Here is an 18947-nt window from a genome sequence, read left to right as displayed (position 1 = left end):
ATATGGTTGCTTAAGAATTATATTCACAACAGGCTGGGTCCTCCGGCATTTAAATAGATAATATAAAGAGCCCTTCATAGAAGCCAGTGTTCCATGAGCTTCCCAGACCATTATAAACAAAATTATTGCTTTTTACCCTTCTACTGAAGGGTAAAGAAGAAAAGAAAGAAACTGGTTAAACTGTAATGCAACAATATTGGGTAAGTACAAATTTTAAAATAAAAGCTTTTTTAGCTCAGGCTAATCTTGATCGTGTGATTAAATTACGTTTCTTATTCTGGATCTAATATGGAGTCATTTAATCATTAAATATGACTTCTTCATCCCTTTCTTCACAAGCCTCATTTTTATTGGCGCATGACAAAAGGAAAATTATTTCTTTGGCAGATACAAACAAATTGCAATCCAGCTTTTGTTTCAAAACTCATTTATTTTCCAGAGAAGTCTTCTGTTGTGGAATGGAAGTATTAAACTGAATTGCATTTCAATTGTAAAAACAGAAAAGTAAGTATAAAAATAGATGAATTCTTACCAGGTTAACATTACATTTATATTCAATTGCATTATGCACTTTTTAAAACTCATATATTACAAAAAATGTTGTTTTATTGGACAGAAGACTCCATAAGGACGATAAACTTTTCCATATCACATCCTGTCATGACACGAGCTTTACTTTTTTTCTTAAGGTCATCAATCAAATCTAGCACCATCATTCCACGAGCAAATTTTCCAGAAAGCTCAACTGTCACTGCACATTCAACAAAGTCTGTAACTGTGGTCTCATCAATGGCAGCCGCCATAGCATAGGAGTCGCAGGAAACAAATCCAGGTCCAGCCACCAAAGCCTTAATCTCCTTTTCATTATTTCTTGAGTACTGCAAACTGTGGGCATAGATCTTCTTTATAAAGTCTGATTTCTTTGTGTTCCTATTAACCCATTGGTCATACCATTCCTGAATGGCAAGTGAGAGAAGAGAGCATTGTCATGTTACATCTATCAAAGGAAATGTTCCCAAACAAGCATCAAGCTACAACAGTTTCATTTATTTTCATAAAGGAATGGTAAATTGTATTTAGGCCTATGACATGTTTTAATTACCACCTTGGAAGAACTCATTCATAAAAATGGGAATGTCTTTCTATGGCAAGCATTGCTCTGGAACCCCTGACTTTCAAACATCTGTTAAAAGCACAGTGATTCCTTTACAAATGTATTTCAATAAGGAGCTGTTTACTACCCTAGGAGGACCTTATATTTGTATATTTGCACCAGTTAACGTTGGTGAAAATGTTTACATATTAATGGGAAAAACTTTAAATTAAATCTTAGTCAGAAGAAATGTACATTCTCAAATATCCTCATGTAACCTGAGTTTATTGCTAACATGACAGGTCTTCTATCCTGTGGCCCTCATGCTGGCACTCTGCCAGAAAAGTATAGAGGGCTGAACGATGGCTGCAGGCTTGACAGCCCTAATTTATGTAACTACCTGTCCTAACTAGTCCATACCTGTCTCTTTTGCATTGACAATGGCTCCCATAACTTGTGCCTGACTCTATGCAACAGCTTTTTTCCAATAGTGTAATGCTTTAATCATTGTGACCTAAGATAGCCCAGACATCTGCACTCATCATTCTAAGACCTATGGCACACTGCCATAGGTCCATCTGTGAGAACTGTTGAAATGAAAATATTTTTTCCTGCCTGCAGCTGCTTACTATCTATTTGAATGGGAAGAGGCTTAGAACAGGGATCAGAAACAGCTGTGGACAGGGAAGACACTAGAAACTGGGGGGCTCCATATAGGATGTCATACAGGGCCAGTTGTGCCATACTTAATAAATATTGGGACTGTACTAAATATTGGTTTTCAGGCCACCAGCAATGTCTGGTAATAGTAATTGGGGCTACAAATATCAATCTCTTGAATACTGCTATGTTGTAGTTCTAACAATACTGGGTGTGCTGTCCCATCTGGCAGAAATATTTTTTTTATCATGTAATCATTTATATTGCTAGTTTATACCATTTCAAGGGGTAGTTCACCTTTAAATTGACTTTTACAATGATGTAGACAGATATATTCTGAGACAGTATGCAATTGGTTTTCATTTTATATGTTGTTTTTTCTTAATTATTTACCTTTTTGTTCAACAGCTTTCCAGTTTGGAATTTCTGCAACTATATGGTTGCTTTGGTCCAATTTACCATAGTAACCAGGCAATAATTTAAATGAGACTGGAATATGAATAGGAGAGAGAGAGATACTCCCATTTGAAACCAGGAAAAAAAAGTGATAAAGGGAAATAAATCAGTAGTACAATACTACAGTACAGTAGTAGTAAAGTCACAGAATAAAGAATAAGGCATTCTATAACATAATGAAAGCTGAACTACACCTTTTAGTTACTACCAAATTTTGTTTAGAGTGACATCATGTGATCCATTGCTTGTTTACATGTTAGCTGCCACCCTTCTTAGTAAAAGCTAACTGCTGAAGTTAATTTAGCATTTTCTTACTACAATAATCTCTTTACATACCCATGATAGTTTGTGACGACATGTATGTTCCCAGGTAGCAATGTACATTAAACATGTGAACTCATTTAGAACAATGTAGGCACCTTCAGGATCCGCTAAGAAGTTGAACTCTCCACAAGCTGTAGTATTTCCTCTGGCTAAAGAGAAAAATATTCACTTAATATTTACTTAATATTTAGTAGTGTAACTAACCACTTGCACAAGTTACATTGTGGTAGTCTTTCAAACAGTTTTTGCAACCCAGAACCAACTAGAAACTTACACTCCATATTCCCTCCCATTATATATAAGCTTTTAAGTTTCTGAGGGAAGGTTGGATCCATCCTTAAAGCCAAAGCCAAGTTGGTCAGTGGACCTGTAGCCACCAAGGAGATCTGCAAATAAGCAAGGATAGTATTATTATTACACTCCACAGCAATATCAGTTCTAGAATTTATTGCAGCACTGAAAGTTAGTGCTATGGGCTCAGATACTTTGAGAAGGCTTTCGTTATATGAACCCTGTGCTTTATGTACAGAAGCAAGCATGGGGCATGCACCAGTGATATTCAGGAGATTAAAGAGAGTTGCATCCTTTGAGCAGCATCCTTTATTAGTAAAAGGAGGGACCTTACATGTGGGATTAAAGAGAGTGTGCCTTACATGTAGAATGGGGTTGGGGGGCACTTTAGGAGGAAAGCCTATGCTCAGAGCATACATGGAAGGAAATTCATTAAAACACGAATTTTCAACAACAAAGGATCTGTCACACTTCGCGCCAATTTGCCAGGAGTAAATTTGTTACCACTACGCTAATTCACTAAAATGAAAAGTTGCGTCTCTGTAGCCAAATGCTGGCTAGGTTTCACTAGCGTTAATTCGTAGCACGAAAATTTCATAGCGAACTTTCGCTAGCATTAATTACTGCCTAGCGAAACTTTGTTAGTACTCTTACGCTTAGGTCAATTTGAATAGGGTGGGTACATATAGGTCGTATGGATGTCTTTATTAGAGATGCTGGGGATATTGCTTGTAGTAGCCACTTATTACAAATTAAAATCCGCACTTTATGTAATGATCATTCACCTGAGCAAGAATTCGTCTGGGAATAAGGCACGACACTGCACTAGCAATAGTCTCTTTCGCTAGCGAATTTTCCTCTTCACCTGTTAGTAAATTGCTGATCTCCCTGCGGATTGGATTTCTGGCAACGCTAGCGACAGCCACTTCCCCCTTTAGTAAATCTTTCCCATAGAGAGAGCTGCCTAATTGATGACACTTCATATGCTATTAGACAATTAAAAGATACTGATACATATAGGTTCTTAGATTCAGATCCAACAAAGATTTTCCAACATAAGTTATTATCACTTTTGACATTTGCACGAAGTATGGGAGTAATTGGCTAGACAGAGTTTGACTATATTTATTGCAAGGATCCTGTCATTCCCATATTTCATGTATTGCCTACGGTGCATAAATCCTTAGAAGTTGTAAAGGGGCGCCCAATAGTGGCAAGCATAGGTTCCCTGACAGAGAACCTATCGAAATATGTGGACAGATTGTTATTACCTCTGGTTTTCAAATTACCAACATATTTGAGAGATACAATAATTATTCTGCATGTTTGCACACTCAGAACAAAAACCAAAACAATTTAGAGAGAGGGTGGTGTGAAAAAATAATCCTGGTTGATATTCTATGCTACTTTTTAATATTGTATAAATTATGCCATGTGTTGTATGGCGTTGTTCATGTAAAATGTTTTTCTCTGCATAAAAGTAAAAATTATTTTTTCAAACCACGCTCTCTCTAAATTGTTTTGGTTTTTGTTCTGAGTGTGCAAACATGCAGATTAATTATTGATATAGGTTTCCTGCAGTAGGGGTAACATTTGTTCCTGCACCTCTCGCTATTTTTTGAAAGTTTTGGTGTGCCCTCCATTCATTATTAACTCTATATATTTGAGAGATACAACTATGTGCCTAAACAAAATGGCTAATGTAATATGGAAACCAAGATTTAGATGGTTCTCTATGGACGTAGTTTCACTTAACTCATCTATAGATCATGATATCAGTTTGGAAGCTATACGATTTTGGTTGACAATGACACAAACTTTTCCACAGGCACAAAATGAATTTATTATGGAGGGGATAGATTTCTTGCTCCATTCTAATTATTTTTTGTTCAATGGGCAGTTTTATTTGCAGCAGCACGGGGCCGCAATGGGGGCATCCTTCGCACCCTCCTATGAGAACTTCGTAATGGGCTTCATTTTTGGAGATCAAAATCCCCACAGACATCAGATTATACGCTTTTACAGGTATATCGATGACTGTATAGGGGTGTGGGAAGGGGATGATGCCTCTTTTGCGGCCTTCATTTCATACTGTAATCATACAGTCAGGGGAATACAGTTTACCTATGAGACTAATGAGACTGAGATCCCATTTCTGGATGTAGTCTTTAAAAGTCAAGATGACAGGATTACCACAAACCTATTCCGCAAGGCGATTACACGTAACACTCTGCTCCACGCACGCAGTAGCCATCCAGAGGCATGCTTGAGGGGCATCCCAGTGGGGCAATTTTTGAGGTTACGCCGTGTCTGTTCTTCCTGGGATAGTTTCCATGAACAAGCCATGTTGCTGTGGGACCACTTTGCGGAAAGAGGCTATAGTGTAGATGTTATAAAAGCTGCCTATGAGATGGCGGAACAAGCAGACAGAGAGAAACTTTTGCTCCCGATGTCCAAGCCCAATGGTAGATCAGATGGGCGATCTGTACAGAAAAGGGCAGTCTGGGGTTCGCTTTTGTACTACCTATAGCCGTGATACAAATTCCATCAGGAGGAATATCAATAAATATTGGGGCATACTTCTACAGGACCCTGTACTTGCTAAGATCCTTGGTAAAACACCCTCCTTTGTGTATATGAGAGGAAAGAATTTGGCATCCCATATTTCTAGAAGTTTATTCACTAGCAAGGGACAGAGTGACATTAAGCCTTGGTTGAAATTTAAGGTTGTATATAAATGTGGGCGCACAAGGTGCAAGTCATGTTCCAGAGCTCAGTGGTAGGGACCATATATAATATCAAGCAATATTTTAATTGTATGTCGAAAGGAGTGATCTATTTGGCGACATGCAAATGCGGGGCCCAATATGTGGGTAAAACCATCAGAATGACGAGCACCCGCATCCTAGAACATATGTCAGCTATTGATCGTGCAGATACCAAATCTGCCATAGCAAAACACCTACTTGAAAAACATCAGGGCGTGGAATGTATGTCTTTTCAAATTATAGATAAACCCCCTAGAGATGTGAGGAAGGGGGATTTGGAACAGAAACTACTGAGGCTTGAGGCGTATTGGATATACTATTTATAGACCACTGAGAATTATGGGGGCCTCAACAGAGAGTGGGAGTTATCTTGCTTTTGCAACTGATGCATTTCTATGTATTTATTTGTGTACCATCGTGTATGATATAGGTTGTGTATTTTAATGATGTAATTTACTTGTCCATTTTACGATTGAGTACATGGTTAGTCAGATTCACTTCAGATATTATAACTGTTATATTGAACTTATACTTGTTAATGTAACCCCTACATCGTAAGTTATTCAACAATCGGAGAATTTTTTGTGTCCTTGTTATTTATATAATGTTTCAAGATTGATGATCTAATTTTGGTTAGTTTACTGTTATAGTTGAGTTGCTATTATGTACATAGCATCAAGATAATAACTTTTTGATATATTGGTTATATTTGTATTTGTCTAGCTTAAGACAGGGGCACTTGTTATACATATTTTTTCCCAGACCAGCCTTTACCTGACTTCTCAGTGGAGTAACTGAGACACAGGTGTTACAGATATATATGTAAGTAATCGGTCTCTGATGTCAGTTAAATGTTTAAAGGGTTAAATGTTTTTACTAGGTGGGGCCAAGGTGGTTTTATTAAGGGTGTTGGGGTGGTTTTCCCTATGTTTCTGAGGAAGTGGCGAGACGTGTGACCCGTGGGATAGAAGTGGGAGAGTGCACGCAATTTGAGTTCCTACTTCGCAGTGGATGGCACACAAACAGTAGCCTGAACATCTGTGCGATAATGTTCTGTAATTGTGTCTCTGCTGTGTATATTTGTAACCCTAACTTGGCTAGTTTAATAATTATTTACTTGTCTCTGTACCTTGTGTCTAGTTTTTAGTACTAGGTGAGGGTTTCCATTAGGCTGCCACTTTGACCATAATATTACCTGTTATATTGGCATTATGCATTTGATGAACTATTAAACAAATCTGCTCCACATTTATTTCTCACCTGCATCCAGGCAGTGCTCTATTCCGTGGACTAGCCACTTAAACAGAGCAAGATGCAATGTGCAAAAAGGGCCACTTGTGTCATTTTGTTTAACTTTGCACATTGAGTTGTGCAATATAAATGACCCTTTTTATTTTGTTACACAACAGAGTGGCATATATTATTTGGGGATTACCTGGCCAGGGTGCTCTGATACAATTCTGTTTAGAGCATCAACAGCATGTTCTTTCTGAATCTGTTCCAGATCTGGAGCATCTGGATCAGGGACATCCCCTAGACCATCTACACCATGAAAATAGGAAGCATGGATTGCTTCTCCAAGGACTGGTTTGGAAGCGCCTCTGAAAACAGGGATCTGAAAAGCAAAATAATATGTTAATAGAAGGACACTGATGTTGTGTTGCATAGTTCATCTTCCAAAATATACAGTAATTGCAACTAAAGATAAATACCCCTTGATTTGACTTCTTAAATGGCCATCCAATATTGTCTTTGGCCTTGCCCCTTGCCTACACAGATTTCTCTGGATTCTCTGACTTTTTTAAAGGGGCAGTTTACCTTTCAATTGAGTTTTTTCATGATGTAGAAAATGATATTCTGAGACAATTTGCATCAGAGACTGCAAAATGAACAGTTGAGGGACAGAATAGAAAGTTAAGTAATAAAAAGTAAGAATAACAATAAAATTGAAGCCTCACAGAACAACAGTTTTTGAAAGCTGGAAATAGGCAGAGGAAAGAGGAAAACAAATGATTTAAAAAAAAAAAAAAATAATAATATAAATAAATATATATATATATATATATATATATATATATAGTATCGAAATGCGCCCCAGCACTCTCAGCAGTGTAATCAGTGTCGATCTCGGTGCACGCTCCTGTGGGGGACCCCGTCACATCCCCACTAGATATATTCAGATAAAGGAATGAAGCAGCACACGATTCTTTGCAAAAGTGTATATTACAAATCAAGCATCAGTACAGCAATGTTTCGGGCAGGCTATATGCCCTTTATCAAGCCATAATAAAAATGAACATTATACAAGTGATCTTTAAAAGCAACAAACAGGAAATGACTTCATAATTTGCATAATGATTAGTCCACATCCATCACCACTTAGTTTTAACCCTATATATGCATTCAGTGGATTTAGAGGAATAGAAATAGATCATAGTCCTTATTGAGACCTGAGGGATATAATGATCCAAGTTTTTTAATCCACCACACCTCTCTCTCTGTTTTAATTATAATTCTCTATCACCCCCTCGTTTCAAAGGAGGCACTGTTTCCAACACCATAAATTTCAGTTGGTCTGCGGTATGTCCTTTTACGGGTTATACAGTACAATTACGGGGATATTTCACATGCATTTCAAAATTTGCGATATATGAGACTCTACACAAAAGAGCTATGGACTTAGAATTACATGGACTAACACTTGCGGAGTACCATAAGAGGGCTTGGATCCCATGCGGACTCAGAGTAAGTTTGCATCCTACGTTATTTGCATCTAATACTGATTACTGCACCCAGTTCAAACAGATTATTGATACGTGTTCACTATCTCTATCACCCCCTCTTTTCAAATAGGTACTGTTTCCAACACCATAAATTTCAGTTGGTCTGCGGTATGTCCTTTTTCCAGGAAATGTTTGGATACAGGCAAGGTCATATTACCTAGATTAATGCTGGAACGATGTTGAGAGATACATGATTTGACCATCTGTGTGGTCTCGCCTATATAGATGAGACCACACTGACATATCAACACATATATCACAAATTTTGAAATGCATACGGGGATGTATAAACTCCTTATTTTTCAAAACATCCCCTTGGATCTACATCCCAAAAATGTTCTATCAACTGTTTTGATTTTAGTTTTCATCTGAGTTGAGGTCACCTGTGCTCCTATGGTTTTTCCTTTACGGTAAGATATAAGTGGCATTGTCTTGAACTCTTGTATCGTAGGATATGTATTTTGTAATAAATACCAATGTCTGCGTAATACTTTACTTACAGTTTCACTGTCTGTATGAAATTGGGTGACAAATGGTATCCTATTTGACTGTTTTTTCTTAGTTTGAGGATATTCCACCCTAAATTGGACCTGTTGTATTGTCTTTTCTGGATAACCCCTATCCCTGAATTTCTGGCACATAGTTTGTCTCTGAATATCTCTTTCTTCGGTGTCACTAACTAGCCTCTGTACCCTGGACAACTGGCTGATTGGGATCGATTTTTTTATATGTGGTGGATGATAGCTCGTATAGTGTAGAATCTGATTCCTGTCTGTAGGTTTGGTAAATAGAGAAGTATGTAGGTGGCCACCCTGGTCCCTGTATATCAGAACATCGAGAAAATTCATTTTGTGAAGATCAAATATTAGTGAAAACGAAATGGAGGGATGTACCCCATTAATTCTGTCGTGGAACCACTGTAGGGAGTCAACGTCACCCCGCCAAACTACAAAGACATCGTCGATATATCTCCACCAGACCAAACAGTGCCTGGCAAAGTCTACATCTAGATATATATGCAGTTCCTGAAGCTTAGCCATAAAGGCGTTGGCATATGCCGGGGCGACATTGGATCCCATTGCGGTTCCACGCAGCTGAAGATAGAAGTCATCCCTAAAAGTGAAATAGTTACAGTTCAAAAGATCATGGAGGTAGAGTTAGAGGGGCACTCACTTGTTTCCAATCTCCTATTGTTCCAGGTGCACGTCCCACAGTGTCCCTCCACACTGGAACCACTAGTCACACAGCAAAAGGGCAGCACTCCGTACTTTAGTAAAATTGCCTTTATTTCCACATGCAGGGCAACATATGCAGCAACGTTTCGAGCCTCGCACGGCTCTTTGTCAAGCTTGACAAAGAGCCGTGCGAGGCTCGAAACGTTGCTGCATATGTTGCCCTGCATGTGGAAATAAAGGCAATTTTACTAAAGTACGGAGTGCTGCCCTTTTGCTGTGTGACAGTTCAAAAGATCTCCAACAATTGTAGAAAAAATCTAATTTGCTGTTCAGAATATTGGGCCCTTTCTCTAAGTATCCACTCACATGCTAGCAATCCATCCTGTGTGGGATAGATGTATGTAAACTGGCCACATCCAGTGTGGCCAGTATTACATTTTCATCACCCACTTCACCCAGTCTGCTTAGCTTTTGTAGAAAGTGGCCCGTATCTCTAATATATGAGGGTACCAATTGTATCAGTGGGCTCAGTATTTTGTCCAGCATTACAGCCAATGGGCAAAAGACTGAGCCAATACCTGCCACTATCGGTCGGCCCGGAGACCTAACCGGATTTTTATGTATTTTCGGCAAGCAATACAGTGTTGGTGTTACAGGATTTTTAACTATCAAAAATTGTCTTAATTTCTCTGAAATCACACCTTCATCAACCATATCATCCACCACAATTTTGATCTTACATATAATACTCAAAAGTGGGTCATGTAATAAAGGTTTATAAACCTCCCCATCTACAAGTTGGCTCTCTATCTCAGAGATATAGTAAGAGGTATCCATGACAACTATTGCACCCCCCTTATCGGAGGGCTTTATAGTGATATCAGTACTTGACGATAGTGCCTTACGGGCATCTTTTTGTTGTTTAGTTAGGTTGTGTGTCACATTTGAGGAACTGACCCCCAACTGACACATATCTTTAATATCTGATGTAATATTACTTATATATGTTTCCACAGCAGCGTATGTAGTAGGGGAAACATACACACTTTTGCTATGTAAACCAAAAGAAGAAATGTCCAAGTGGTTAGTATCCTCCCTGACAGTCAAAGGTTCTTGTGGTTTTGAATTGAAGTGTACTTTAAGTCGCAAAGTTCAAAAGAATCTATATAAGTCTATATCCAATTGGAGTGGATCAAGTGATCCGGACAAAAATTCAAACCCAATTTCAACACAGATTCCTCTGTGGGTGATAGATGTTTAGAGGAGATGTTATAAATTATTTGCTTATTGTCCTCTTGTTGTAGACTCATTGTGGCCGCCTGAGTGCGTCTCCTATGCCTGACGCCTCCCCGCCGCCAAGGTCTCCTTGCCCTTTCTTTGGGGATTTCTCTAAAAAATCAGATCCCTGATTTTTATCTTGTTTGGTGTTAAGCCTTGTTTCCCCTCTTGATGCGGACATATGTCTTTTGCTATCAAAAGAAATTGAGATGGCTTCTCTCTCACAGTACCCATCCAAGCATAAACATGCCCCTTCTGGTAATCATAACAATCTCATCATCTCTCAATCAAATTTGGAGCGCTTTTGTCGCTCACCCTTCTTGCGATATTGCTCTAATTTAGCATTTAATTGGTCATATACCTGTGTCAGTTCCTCTGCAGAGCTACACTGTTGTAGTTCTGCATCAATTTTAGTAATATCTTGTTGCACTTGATCCAATTCCTTATTGATAAAATCTAGTGTAAGGAGCATGATGAACACTTATCAATAATCTGTTTGGACTGGGTGCAGTAATCAGTATTAGATGCAAATAACGTAGGATGCAAACTTTCTCTGAGTCCGCATGGGATCCAAGCCCTCTTATAGTACTCCGCAAGTGTATATATATATATATATATATATAATGAAGACTAATTACAAAGTTGCTAGGAAAAGGACATTCTATAACATACTAAAAGTTAATCATATTATGTACTGTAGATAATTAAATCTAACAATCTTTTTATGTTTAGAAAAGATATTCTTAGATTGTTGCATCCAGCCTCTCTGGGATGCTCTTTTTGGCATTACACAACTTTTGCAGTCTTTTGTTGCTCCTGTCCTTTTTGAAAATATGATGGTTTACCTTATATAACTATACAAAAAAAAGTATATATATAGTGCCCCCTAGTGCCTATTCATATACAAATATAGAGTGTACAACACAATGAACACAATGAACAATATGTGACTTGGAGAAAAAAGAATAATCAAAATGACTAAGCCAATTAAAGAATATAATGGTTATCCTTTGCTTGTGTCAGAAAAGTTATTTGACTCCTGATAAAATTGAAACTTGTGTAACAGCTACTAATGTGAATAATGTATAATGTCTGAAACAATATTTCAGTGGTATATGCAGTAAAGCATAGTAATACATACTGCAACTGATTTCAAAAACAAGTACAATAAAGGCACATATTGAAACCCTTTCAGTATCAAGGTACTTGTCCAAACACTTTCCTCAGACATCATGCCCATTAAAAATTCACATTGGTCTTGCTTGCTATTCAGTTGCATTCCTGGGAAATTTGACACTTCTAGCAATAAAAGTCATGACATAATCCCTTTAAGAAAAACTAGTATAGTTTATATAAACTAGCTGCTGTGAAGCCATGGGTTACATAGCAGATAACAGATAAGATCTGTAGCATAGAATGGTGTTTCACTAGGCTTATTTGTTATCTGCTATGTAACCGGTGCCTTTTCTCCTTTTTTCCAGCTTGAATGACAGCCCCCTTGGCTACACAGCAGCTTGTTACATAACCTACAGTAGTCTTTTCTAAAGCAAACACAGAACTTTTACTAGTGCAAGGCAACAATACATTATATTTTAATTACTTTGATACAATTAAATTTTTTGGTGTTTAAATGTGTTATTTTTAAACAATCATTGGAATGACTTGATATCATGTGTGTGAGCAATTTTTTATCTAAGTATGCTGGTATCAAAATTTGTACTAGAGGAATTTTATTCATGAAGAATAATGAAAGCATGTGTTTTCTATCAGCATGTTATTTCTTTAAATAAATACTTACATCAGAATGGTTGCACACGCGAAGGACACGAAGGACATTTTTGCAGACATTGTCCAATGGAGTGTTGCCTCCCACACAAGTGATCCCTAAAATTTCTACATGGGGAGCAGCAATTGCCATCATGATAGCCTGAGCATCATCTGTACCACAGTCCACATCGATAAGGAGCAGCTTCTTCTCGCATGACATGACTAAAATGAAAAGGCAAAGAAATGTTGTGAATGTATACAGAAATGATATGATGTTTATTACATTTGCTGTATTTAGTTATATATAAGGGCATAATAAAAGTGTCAGACTGCTGCCACTTCTGGTTTAGCAAGTAACCAAATTAACTGTTGTGAAAACAAGCTGCTGTGTAGCAATGGCGGAAATTAAAAAAAGTCTATATGGCACAGGTTAAATAGTGGATAACAGATAACATTATGTTCTACAGAGCTTATCTGCTATCTGCTGTATAACCTGAGTCTTTTCTCGTTTGAATGGCTGCCCCCATTGCTATACTGAAGCTTATTTATATAAACAATTGTATTGTTCCTGATACAGACACAGCAGTTTTACCAGTGCAAGGACAACACTACATTATATTTGTATTTCATTTTTTTTGTTACTGTTCCTTTAAAGCAACTGGACTTGCTGAGTAATCCTGAAAGATACTGAGGGTCAGTTAAAAAGACCATAGGCCGAAGTACAAGAGCACTAAGGGTCACAAGAGCATACCCTATAGTGTTTATTTAGGGAGCACTTCTCCCATGTTCTTTTATTCTCTGCAGCTCACACCAGAGGTTGATGGGGAGCAGACAAGCCCTATTGTTATAAAGGGCAGGCTTGGTTGTCGCTTGCATCTGAATGACGCACAAAGACCAGTTGCCTCTGACTCACATCATGAATACAGCACTGCTCAATTCAGGCAGTGATGTATCCATTGGAATTGCCACAGGTCTCTGTGCTCCAAAACAGAGATCAGAGACCTGAGGCAATTCTAGGAGCAACGAAGAGTGCAAACAAATGCCAAATTATGACTTTTTTTGAACTTTGCACACTGATTTCCTCTTCTGAAATGAACCTTCTGAATGAAAACCTTCAAAGACAATGAGAACTTTTCTTCCAATTATCATCATATATAGCCTTTAAAAATCAAAGTTTTGACACACTGCTGGTATATAAAAAAAAAAAATTTTTTTAATATACCAACTTCAGAGATGGGCCAGACTGGTCAGATCGGATTATTTGACCCCAGGCCAACTATCTGATCACCTTGGTGCTGTGTTCAGACCCACTAGAGGAGGCTAGTTTGGATGGCCTGCAGTGTTCCTGGCCAATATTTAGTCTGGACCACGATCAAATATTTGAAGAAGAGTTCATGGTTTGCACCCCCATACACAGGATAAACGAGATGCTTATATGACGGTCTATGTACGGCTGGCTCTGAAGAGAATATTAAGGGAGGAAGTAAGATGTGGGGTTGAAGGTTGTTAACCATATTTACATGGAACAGCAGGTGACTATGTTTGCAAATTTTACATGCAATTTAGTTTCCAGCTGAACCAAACATGTTAATTCCCGTAATTTTGCTGAGAGTAACAGCATTTAAAGGAGAAGGAAAGTCGTTAACCACTTGGGGGTGCCAAATGTAAGGCACCCCGAAGTAAATGTATTTACTTACCTGAAACCCCAGGCCGGTGCTCCTATCAGCAGAAAACTGAACCGGCTCGGGGTTATTCCAGCGAGCACCACGGAACACTTCTCTTCCGGCTTCTTCTGTCTTCTCGCGGCTGCGCATGAGCATTAGAGTGAAAAGCCGAACTTTAACTAAAAAATTCGGCTTTTCAAGATTTGACCAAATGCTGGCCTGAATACTGACTGAACCGAATCCTAGATTTGGTGCATCCCTAGTAATGTGGTTTTACTATGGAATGGAAGTGCTGCAATTCTTATGAATCTAAAGTGGAGGTATGTGGAGGTGAACATACTACTCTATGTACACCCCTTAAGGGAATTGTTCGGTGTAAAAATAAAAACTAGGTAAATAGATAGGCTGTGTAAAATAAAAAATGTCATCTATAAAAGCTGGAGTGAGGAGATGTCTAACACTACTGTGCAGTTCTCTTGGTTTCCACTGATTGGTTATCAGTCAGTAACCAATCAGAGACTTGAGGGGGGGCATATGGATCACAAAAGCAAACTAACTGAACAATTACTGTATGTGGCCCTTCTTCAAGTCACTCAGCATTATAGAGCTGCAACTGCTGCAAGGAATGGATAGCACACCCAATTTGAGAAAACTAAAATTAATTTATTATAAAAGAGAACAAAATCACATTTGACAGTATTCATTATATTTTATATAACCCTTCCTGAATGTGTGAAGCTTTGGGGCTATGGTGGAACGCATGTACGTTCCAACTGGATCTTTAGGAGACGCTGGGTTATTTCTGGAAGTTGAGTTAACCGGAAGTGACGTCAGAGGAGTGATCCGCATCTCTAAATGTTAGACGCAAGACGCACGCTATATTGGAACGCATTTGCGTTCCACCAGGATACTAGGTGACGCTGCTTCACCCCCCACGAGTAGAGGGGCGGAAGTGACGTCAGACGCCGGATCCCTATCGAATGGACTCAGCATGGACTATAAAATGATACAGACAGTAAGGCTCGTTCTGCCTTTTTGATTTTTGTTAATTTTTTGTGCCCCTGATGAAGACCCTTAAGGTCGAAACGCGTTGGGCTCACTATGCTTTTGTTTTGTAAATTATTTTTTTCTGTTAGATTTTTTTCTCTTTTATAATAAATTAATTTTGGTTTTCTCAAATTGGGTGTGCTATCCATTCCTTGCAGCAGTTATAGATTACATGGAGACCCTTATGGGGAGTCACCTATGGATTAGCACCCTGTAATTCACTTTAAAAGGGTGTACGCCTTCTCTCTTTATTTTTTATAGAGCTGCAAAGCAGGAAGTAGTGTTCTGTTTTTGAGACATCCACTCACTCCAGCTTTTATAAATTACATTTTTGGCTAACTTACTATATAAGAAATATTTCTTATTTTGCACAGACTATCTATTACTAGTTTTTATTTTCACACTGAACTGCTCCTTTTAAGGTATACCTCTAAGGCTGGTGGCACACGGTAAGATTCAGAGGAGATTAGTCACCCAGCGACAAATCTCCTCTTCTTTGGGCGACTAGTCTCCCCACAACGCCTTACCGTTGGCAAGAATGTGAATCACCAGCGAGATGGCATAAGTAGCACTCCATTTTCCATAGTCGCCTGAAGTTGCCTCACGAGAAAACTTCGGATGACTTCGGAAAACCAAAATGCTACATATGCCATCCCACCGGCAATTCACATTCTTGCTGGTGGGAAGGCATTGTGGGGATTTTAGTCTCCCGATTTGTTGCTGGGCGACTATTCTCCCCCGAATCTTACCGTGTGCCACCAGCCTAAATGTATAAGTGTGCTGGAAAATTGCTGTGATTGTCTTTGATAATTCTGATTCTCCAGGACATATGAATATTATCTGTTCTGATTACATTGGTCTGTGTGTGTGTTTGTGTGTGGCACTAACCCATCAAATCTTTTTTGTTTCCTTATCTAATTACAAGTGATTACCTCCTGCCATTTTTATCACTTCAGACTGTTTGCTTTCTCCTGACACCAATACATCAGTCTATCACAGGTCAAGTTGTGTGGGGGCAGAAATCTGTGACTAATTATCTCTTACATTCTTCAGTTCACATTATGTGTGTGGTCAGTTTAAATCAATGTTATTTTATTTCTGTTTGTCTTGTTTCTTGCTTCTTTATTAAATGTAATTTAGGACTTTGATGTTTGGTTGTTAAATTTGAATTAGGGTATATAGTAGGCAATCACTTACATGAATCTTATTTAAGCTGGCCATCGATGTTGCGATTTTTAAAAGATCCGATCGTCATTGTGAGACCACGATTATCTCAGAACGATCGTACGAATTGTCCATCAACTAAAAAGACCAATTTGGCAGGAAAACAAAGGGTCCCTGCAAACATAGATAGATTGCACTGGGACCTACAAAGTTTTTTTTTAACCTGGCCGATCAATTTTCTGACAGATGTCGCATGCGCCGAAAGTCACGAAGTGAAATCGGAAAACTTCGTGACATTCGGCGCATGCGCAGTAGAGCCGTACCGGTAAATGTTCCTACTGCGCATGCGCCAGAAGACGCCGGTCAAAGCAGGAAGAAGACACTTCGTGGACAGGACCTGCGCAGAGGGGTGAGTAACAAGTTAGGGGCATTTGCCCAGGGGGACAGGTAGGCCAGGGGGGAGGAGGGAGGGGGGGCAACACAGGTGAGGGGGGAGGGGTTTTGTGCCCAGGGGGTTTCCTTCTCCTTTAAGAAGGCATTGGATGGCTTTTTAGCAAGTGAGGGAATACAGTGTTATGGAAGATAGCTCATAGAACAAGTTGATCCAGGGACTGGTCCAATTGTCAGGGAGAGGCTTCAAATGGGTTTTTTTTTTTCCTTCCTCTGGATCAACTAGCAGTTACGCAGGTTAAAATAGTTGAAAGGTTGAACATGATGGACATGTGTCTTTTTTTCAACCTAACTTACTGTGTTACTAAGTGCATCATGCCCTTGTTACTGCATCAATGAAGGAATTCTGGAAAAAAAATTCTGCATAGTGGTGGTGACTGCACTCAATGTTGTACTGCACTCGCGGACTTAAATAAACCCTATTGTGTTCATATATGGCAAAACCCAATGAAGATCATAACTGTAAATGCCGAACAATGAGTTTCTCTGTGGTATTAAACAGAGAACTCTCTGTTCTGTTTAATTAAACTGTATTTGTCTATGTACCTTTGCCTTAAGACACATTATGAATTCCTTGTACTTTGTCATGTACAGTTACTTATTTATTATTTATTAAAGGGAAGACGCTACAGAGAGCCAGAAAGCATTATTAAAACCTAACTAGCCAACTGCTTTAGGCACACAGCTTTTTACTAACAACTAAAAAGTTAACATTTTAAAAAATACAATTATGCAATAAGTTTCTGAAAGTATTAGAGGTATTTTTGTGGGCATGACTGCTATTAAATTATTAAACAAAGTCAAGAAATGCAGTTTCAGTAGTATTTCTAACCTGACTGCACGGTGTATGCACTTTTGATTTATAGCTTCAGATAAGGATATGGTTTAACATCTCATAGTACAATGCAGTTTCACACATACCTTATTATTAAACGCTGGAACTCAGGCAGTCCGTCAGGGAGAATGTGCTTCACTAGATGTCTATAGAGCAGAATGTTTCCCAGCAGACCTTCCAAACTTGTACTATTGTTCTCACAATTTCCTTTCTTCTCACGTTTTGCTACACTTTTGTCACAGTTCCTTCTACTTGCCTGTTGATTGGTGTTACCTTGTCTGGCTATATCTGTTTCTAATCAGCTCAGTCCACTTTTTGCTCCTCTTCTGTAGGCCACTCTGGCATTATCAGAGGATGCTGTCCAGGGGCTGCTATTTATTTCTTTCTTGGCTGATGAGATAGTGGGGAGGGGCCATTCTAAAGAAGTGCAAAGTCAAACCACTCCCTGACTTCAATTGCTGAGTTTTAGAGCAGAACTATTCTTTTGCCTGCACACTTAATGAATAACAGGTCTCAGAGCTTTCCATGTAAATAAAAATGTTCAATTAATATAGAACTATTTTTATACAGATTTCATATTTTTATGTATGTCTATGCAGTCCATTTTTTTCATAATGTTTTTATCTTTAAATTGCAAAAAAATAACATATTAAAAATAAATGTCATTATTAATATCATTATTTGTTACCTTAAATGACTTGTTATCAATCTGTTGAGGTAATGACTCCTGGATGTTCCACTGTATCTGGCTGTCGTAGGTTCTCCACATCCATAAGTGATTGTTCTGCCTCCCTGACAGGTTCGGTGCCTCTTATTAATTCTGTTACATATTATACATGTAGTGTGATGAAAAGTTTGTATGGTTAGTTGTCTAGTTGTTGAAGGTAGAGTGTTTATGTAGGTTAGCCAAGTGTCAAAAAATATCTCCATATTTTTTTCTTTGTTCATCAGAGTTTCCACCCAATCTAAATGAAAGATATGGTGTAGTTTTTGTTTTACAAGAGATATGGGTGGGGGGAGTGGGATAGCCACATGTGTAAAATGGTCATTCTACTCAAGCTTTTTCCCGTCTTGAAATATTTGTGCTGGAAGAGGATTTACTAAATATGGCCCATGCTGCAGTGATATGTATCGTTTTCCTGTCCAACAAATAGTGATTTCCTCCCACAATTTCTGAATTTGTGGGCATAGC

At 38.5% G+C, this 18947-nt stretch overlaps 1 protein-coding gene across 1 annotated transcript; it reads right to left on the bottom strand.

The window, feature by feature from the left end:
- Positions 1-410: 410 nt before the first annotated feature.
- XB5872372.L (pyrimidine-specific ribonucleoside hydrolase rihA L homeolog) lies at positions 411-18127 on the bottom strand. Its single transcript, XM_018267733.2, has 6 exons — positions 17842-18127; positions 12627-12817; positions 7028-7207; positions 2808-2919; positions 2546-2682; positions 411-956 (listed from the first exon to the last, which is right to left on the bottom strand). Exons 2-6 carry the CDS (start codon positions 12813-12815, stop codon positions 606-608), a joined length of 969 nt encoding a protein of 322 aa, XP_018123222.1. The 5' UTR covers positions 12816-12817; positions 17842-18127; the 3' UTR covers positions 411-605.
- Between the last annotated feature and the right edge of the window lie 820 nt (positions 18128-18947).

This window comes from Xenopus laevis, chromosome 6L, assembly GCF_017654675.1.
Source record: "Xenopus laevis strain J_2021 chromosome 6L, Xenopus_laevis_v10.1, whole genome shotgun sequence".
NCBI lineage: Eukaryota > Metazoa > Chordata > Amphibia > Anura > Pipidae > Xenopus > Xenopus laevis.
This window is presented reverse-complemented; position numbering and strand designations above follow the sequence as displayed.

Excerpts from the sequence above, each read along its gene's own strand:
- XB5872372.L (XM_018267733.2), bottom strand. The coding sequence starts at position 12,815 with ATGTCATGCGAGAAGAAGCTGCTCCTTATCGATGTGGACTGTGGTACA. Across the intron at positions 2,920-7,027 it reads TATCAGAGCACCCTGGCCAG|ATCTCCTTGGTGGCTACAGG; the intron begins GTAATCCCCAAA and ends GCTTATTTGCAG. Across the intron at positions 957-2,545 it reads GTCGTCACAAACTATCATGG|GAATGGTATGACCAATGGGT; the intron begins GTATGTAAAGAG and ends CTTGCCATTCAG.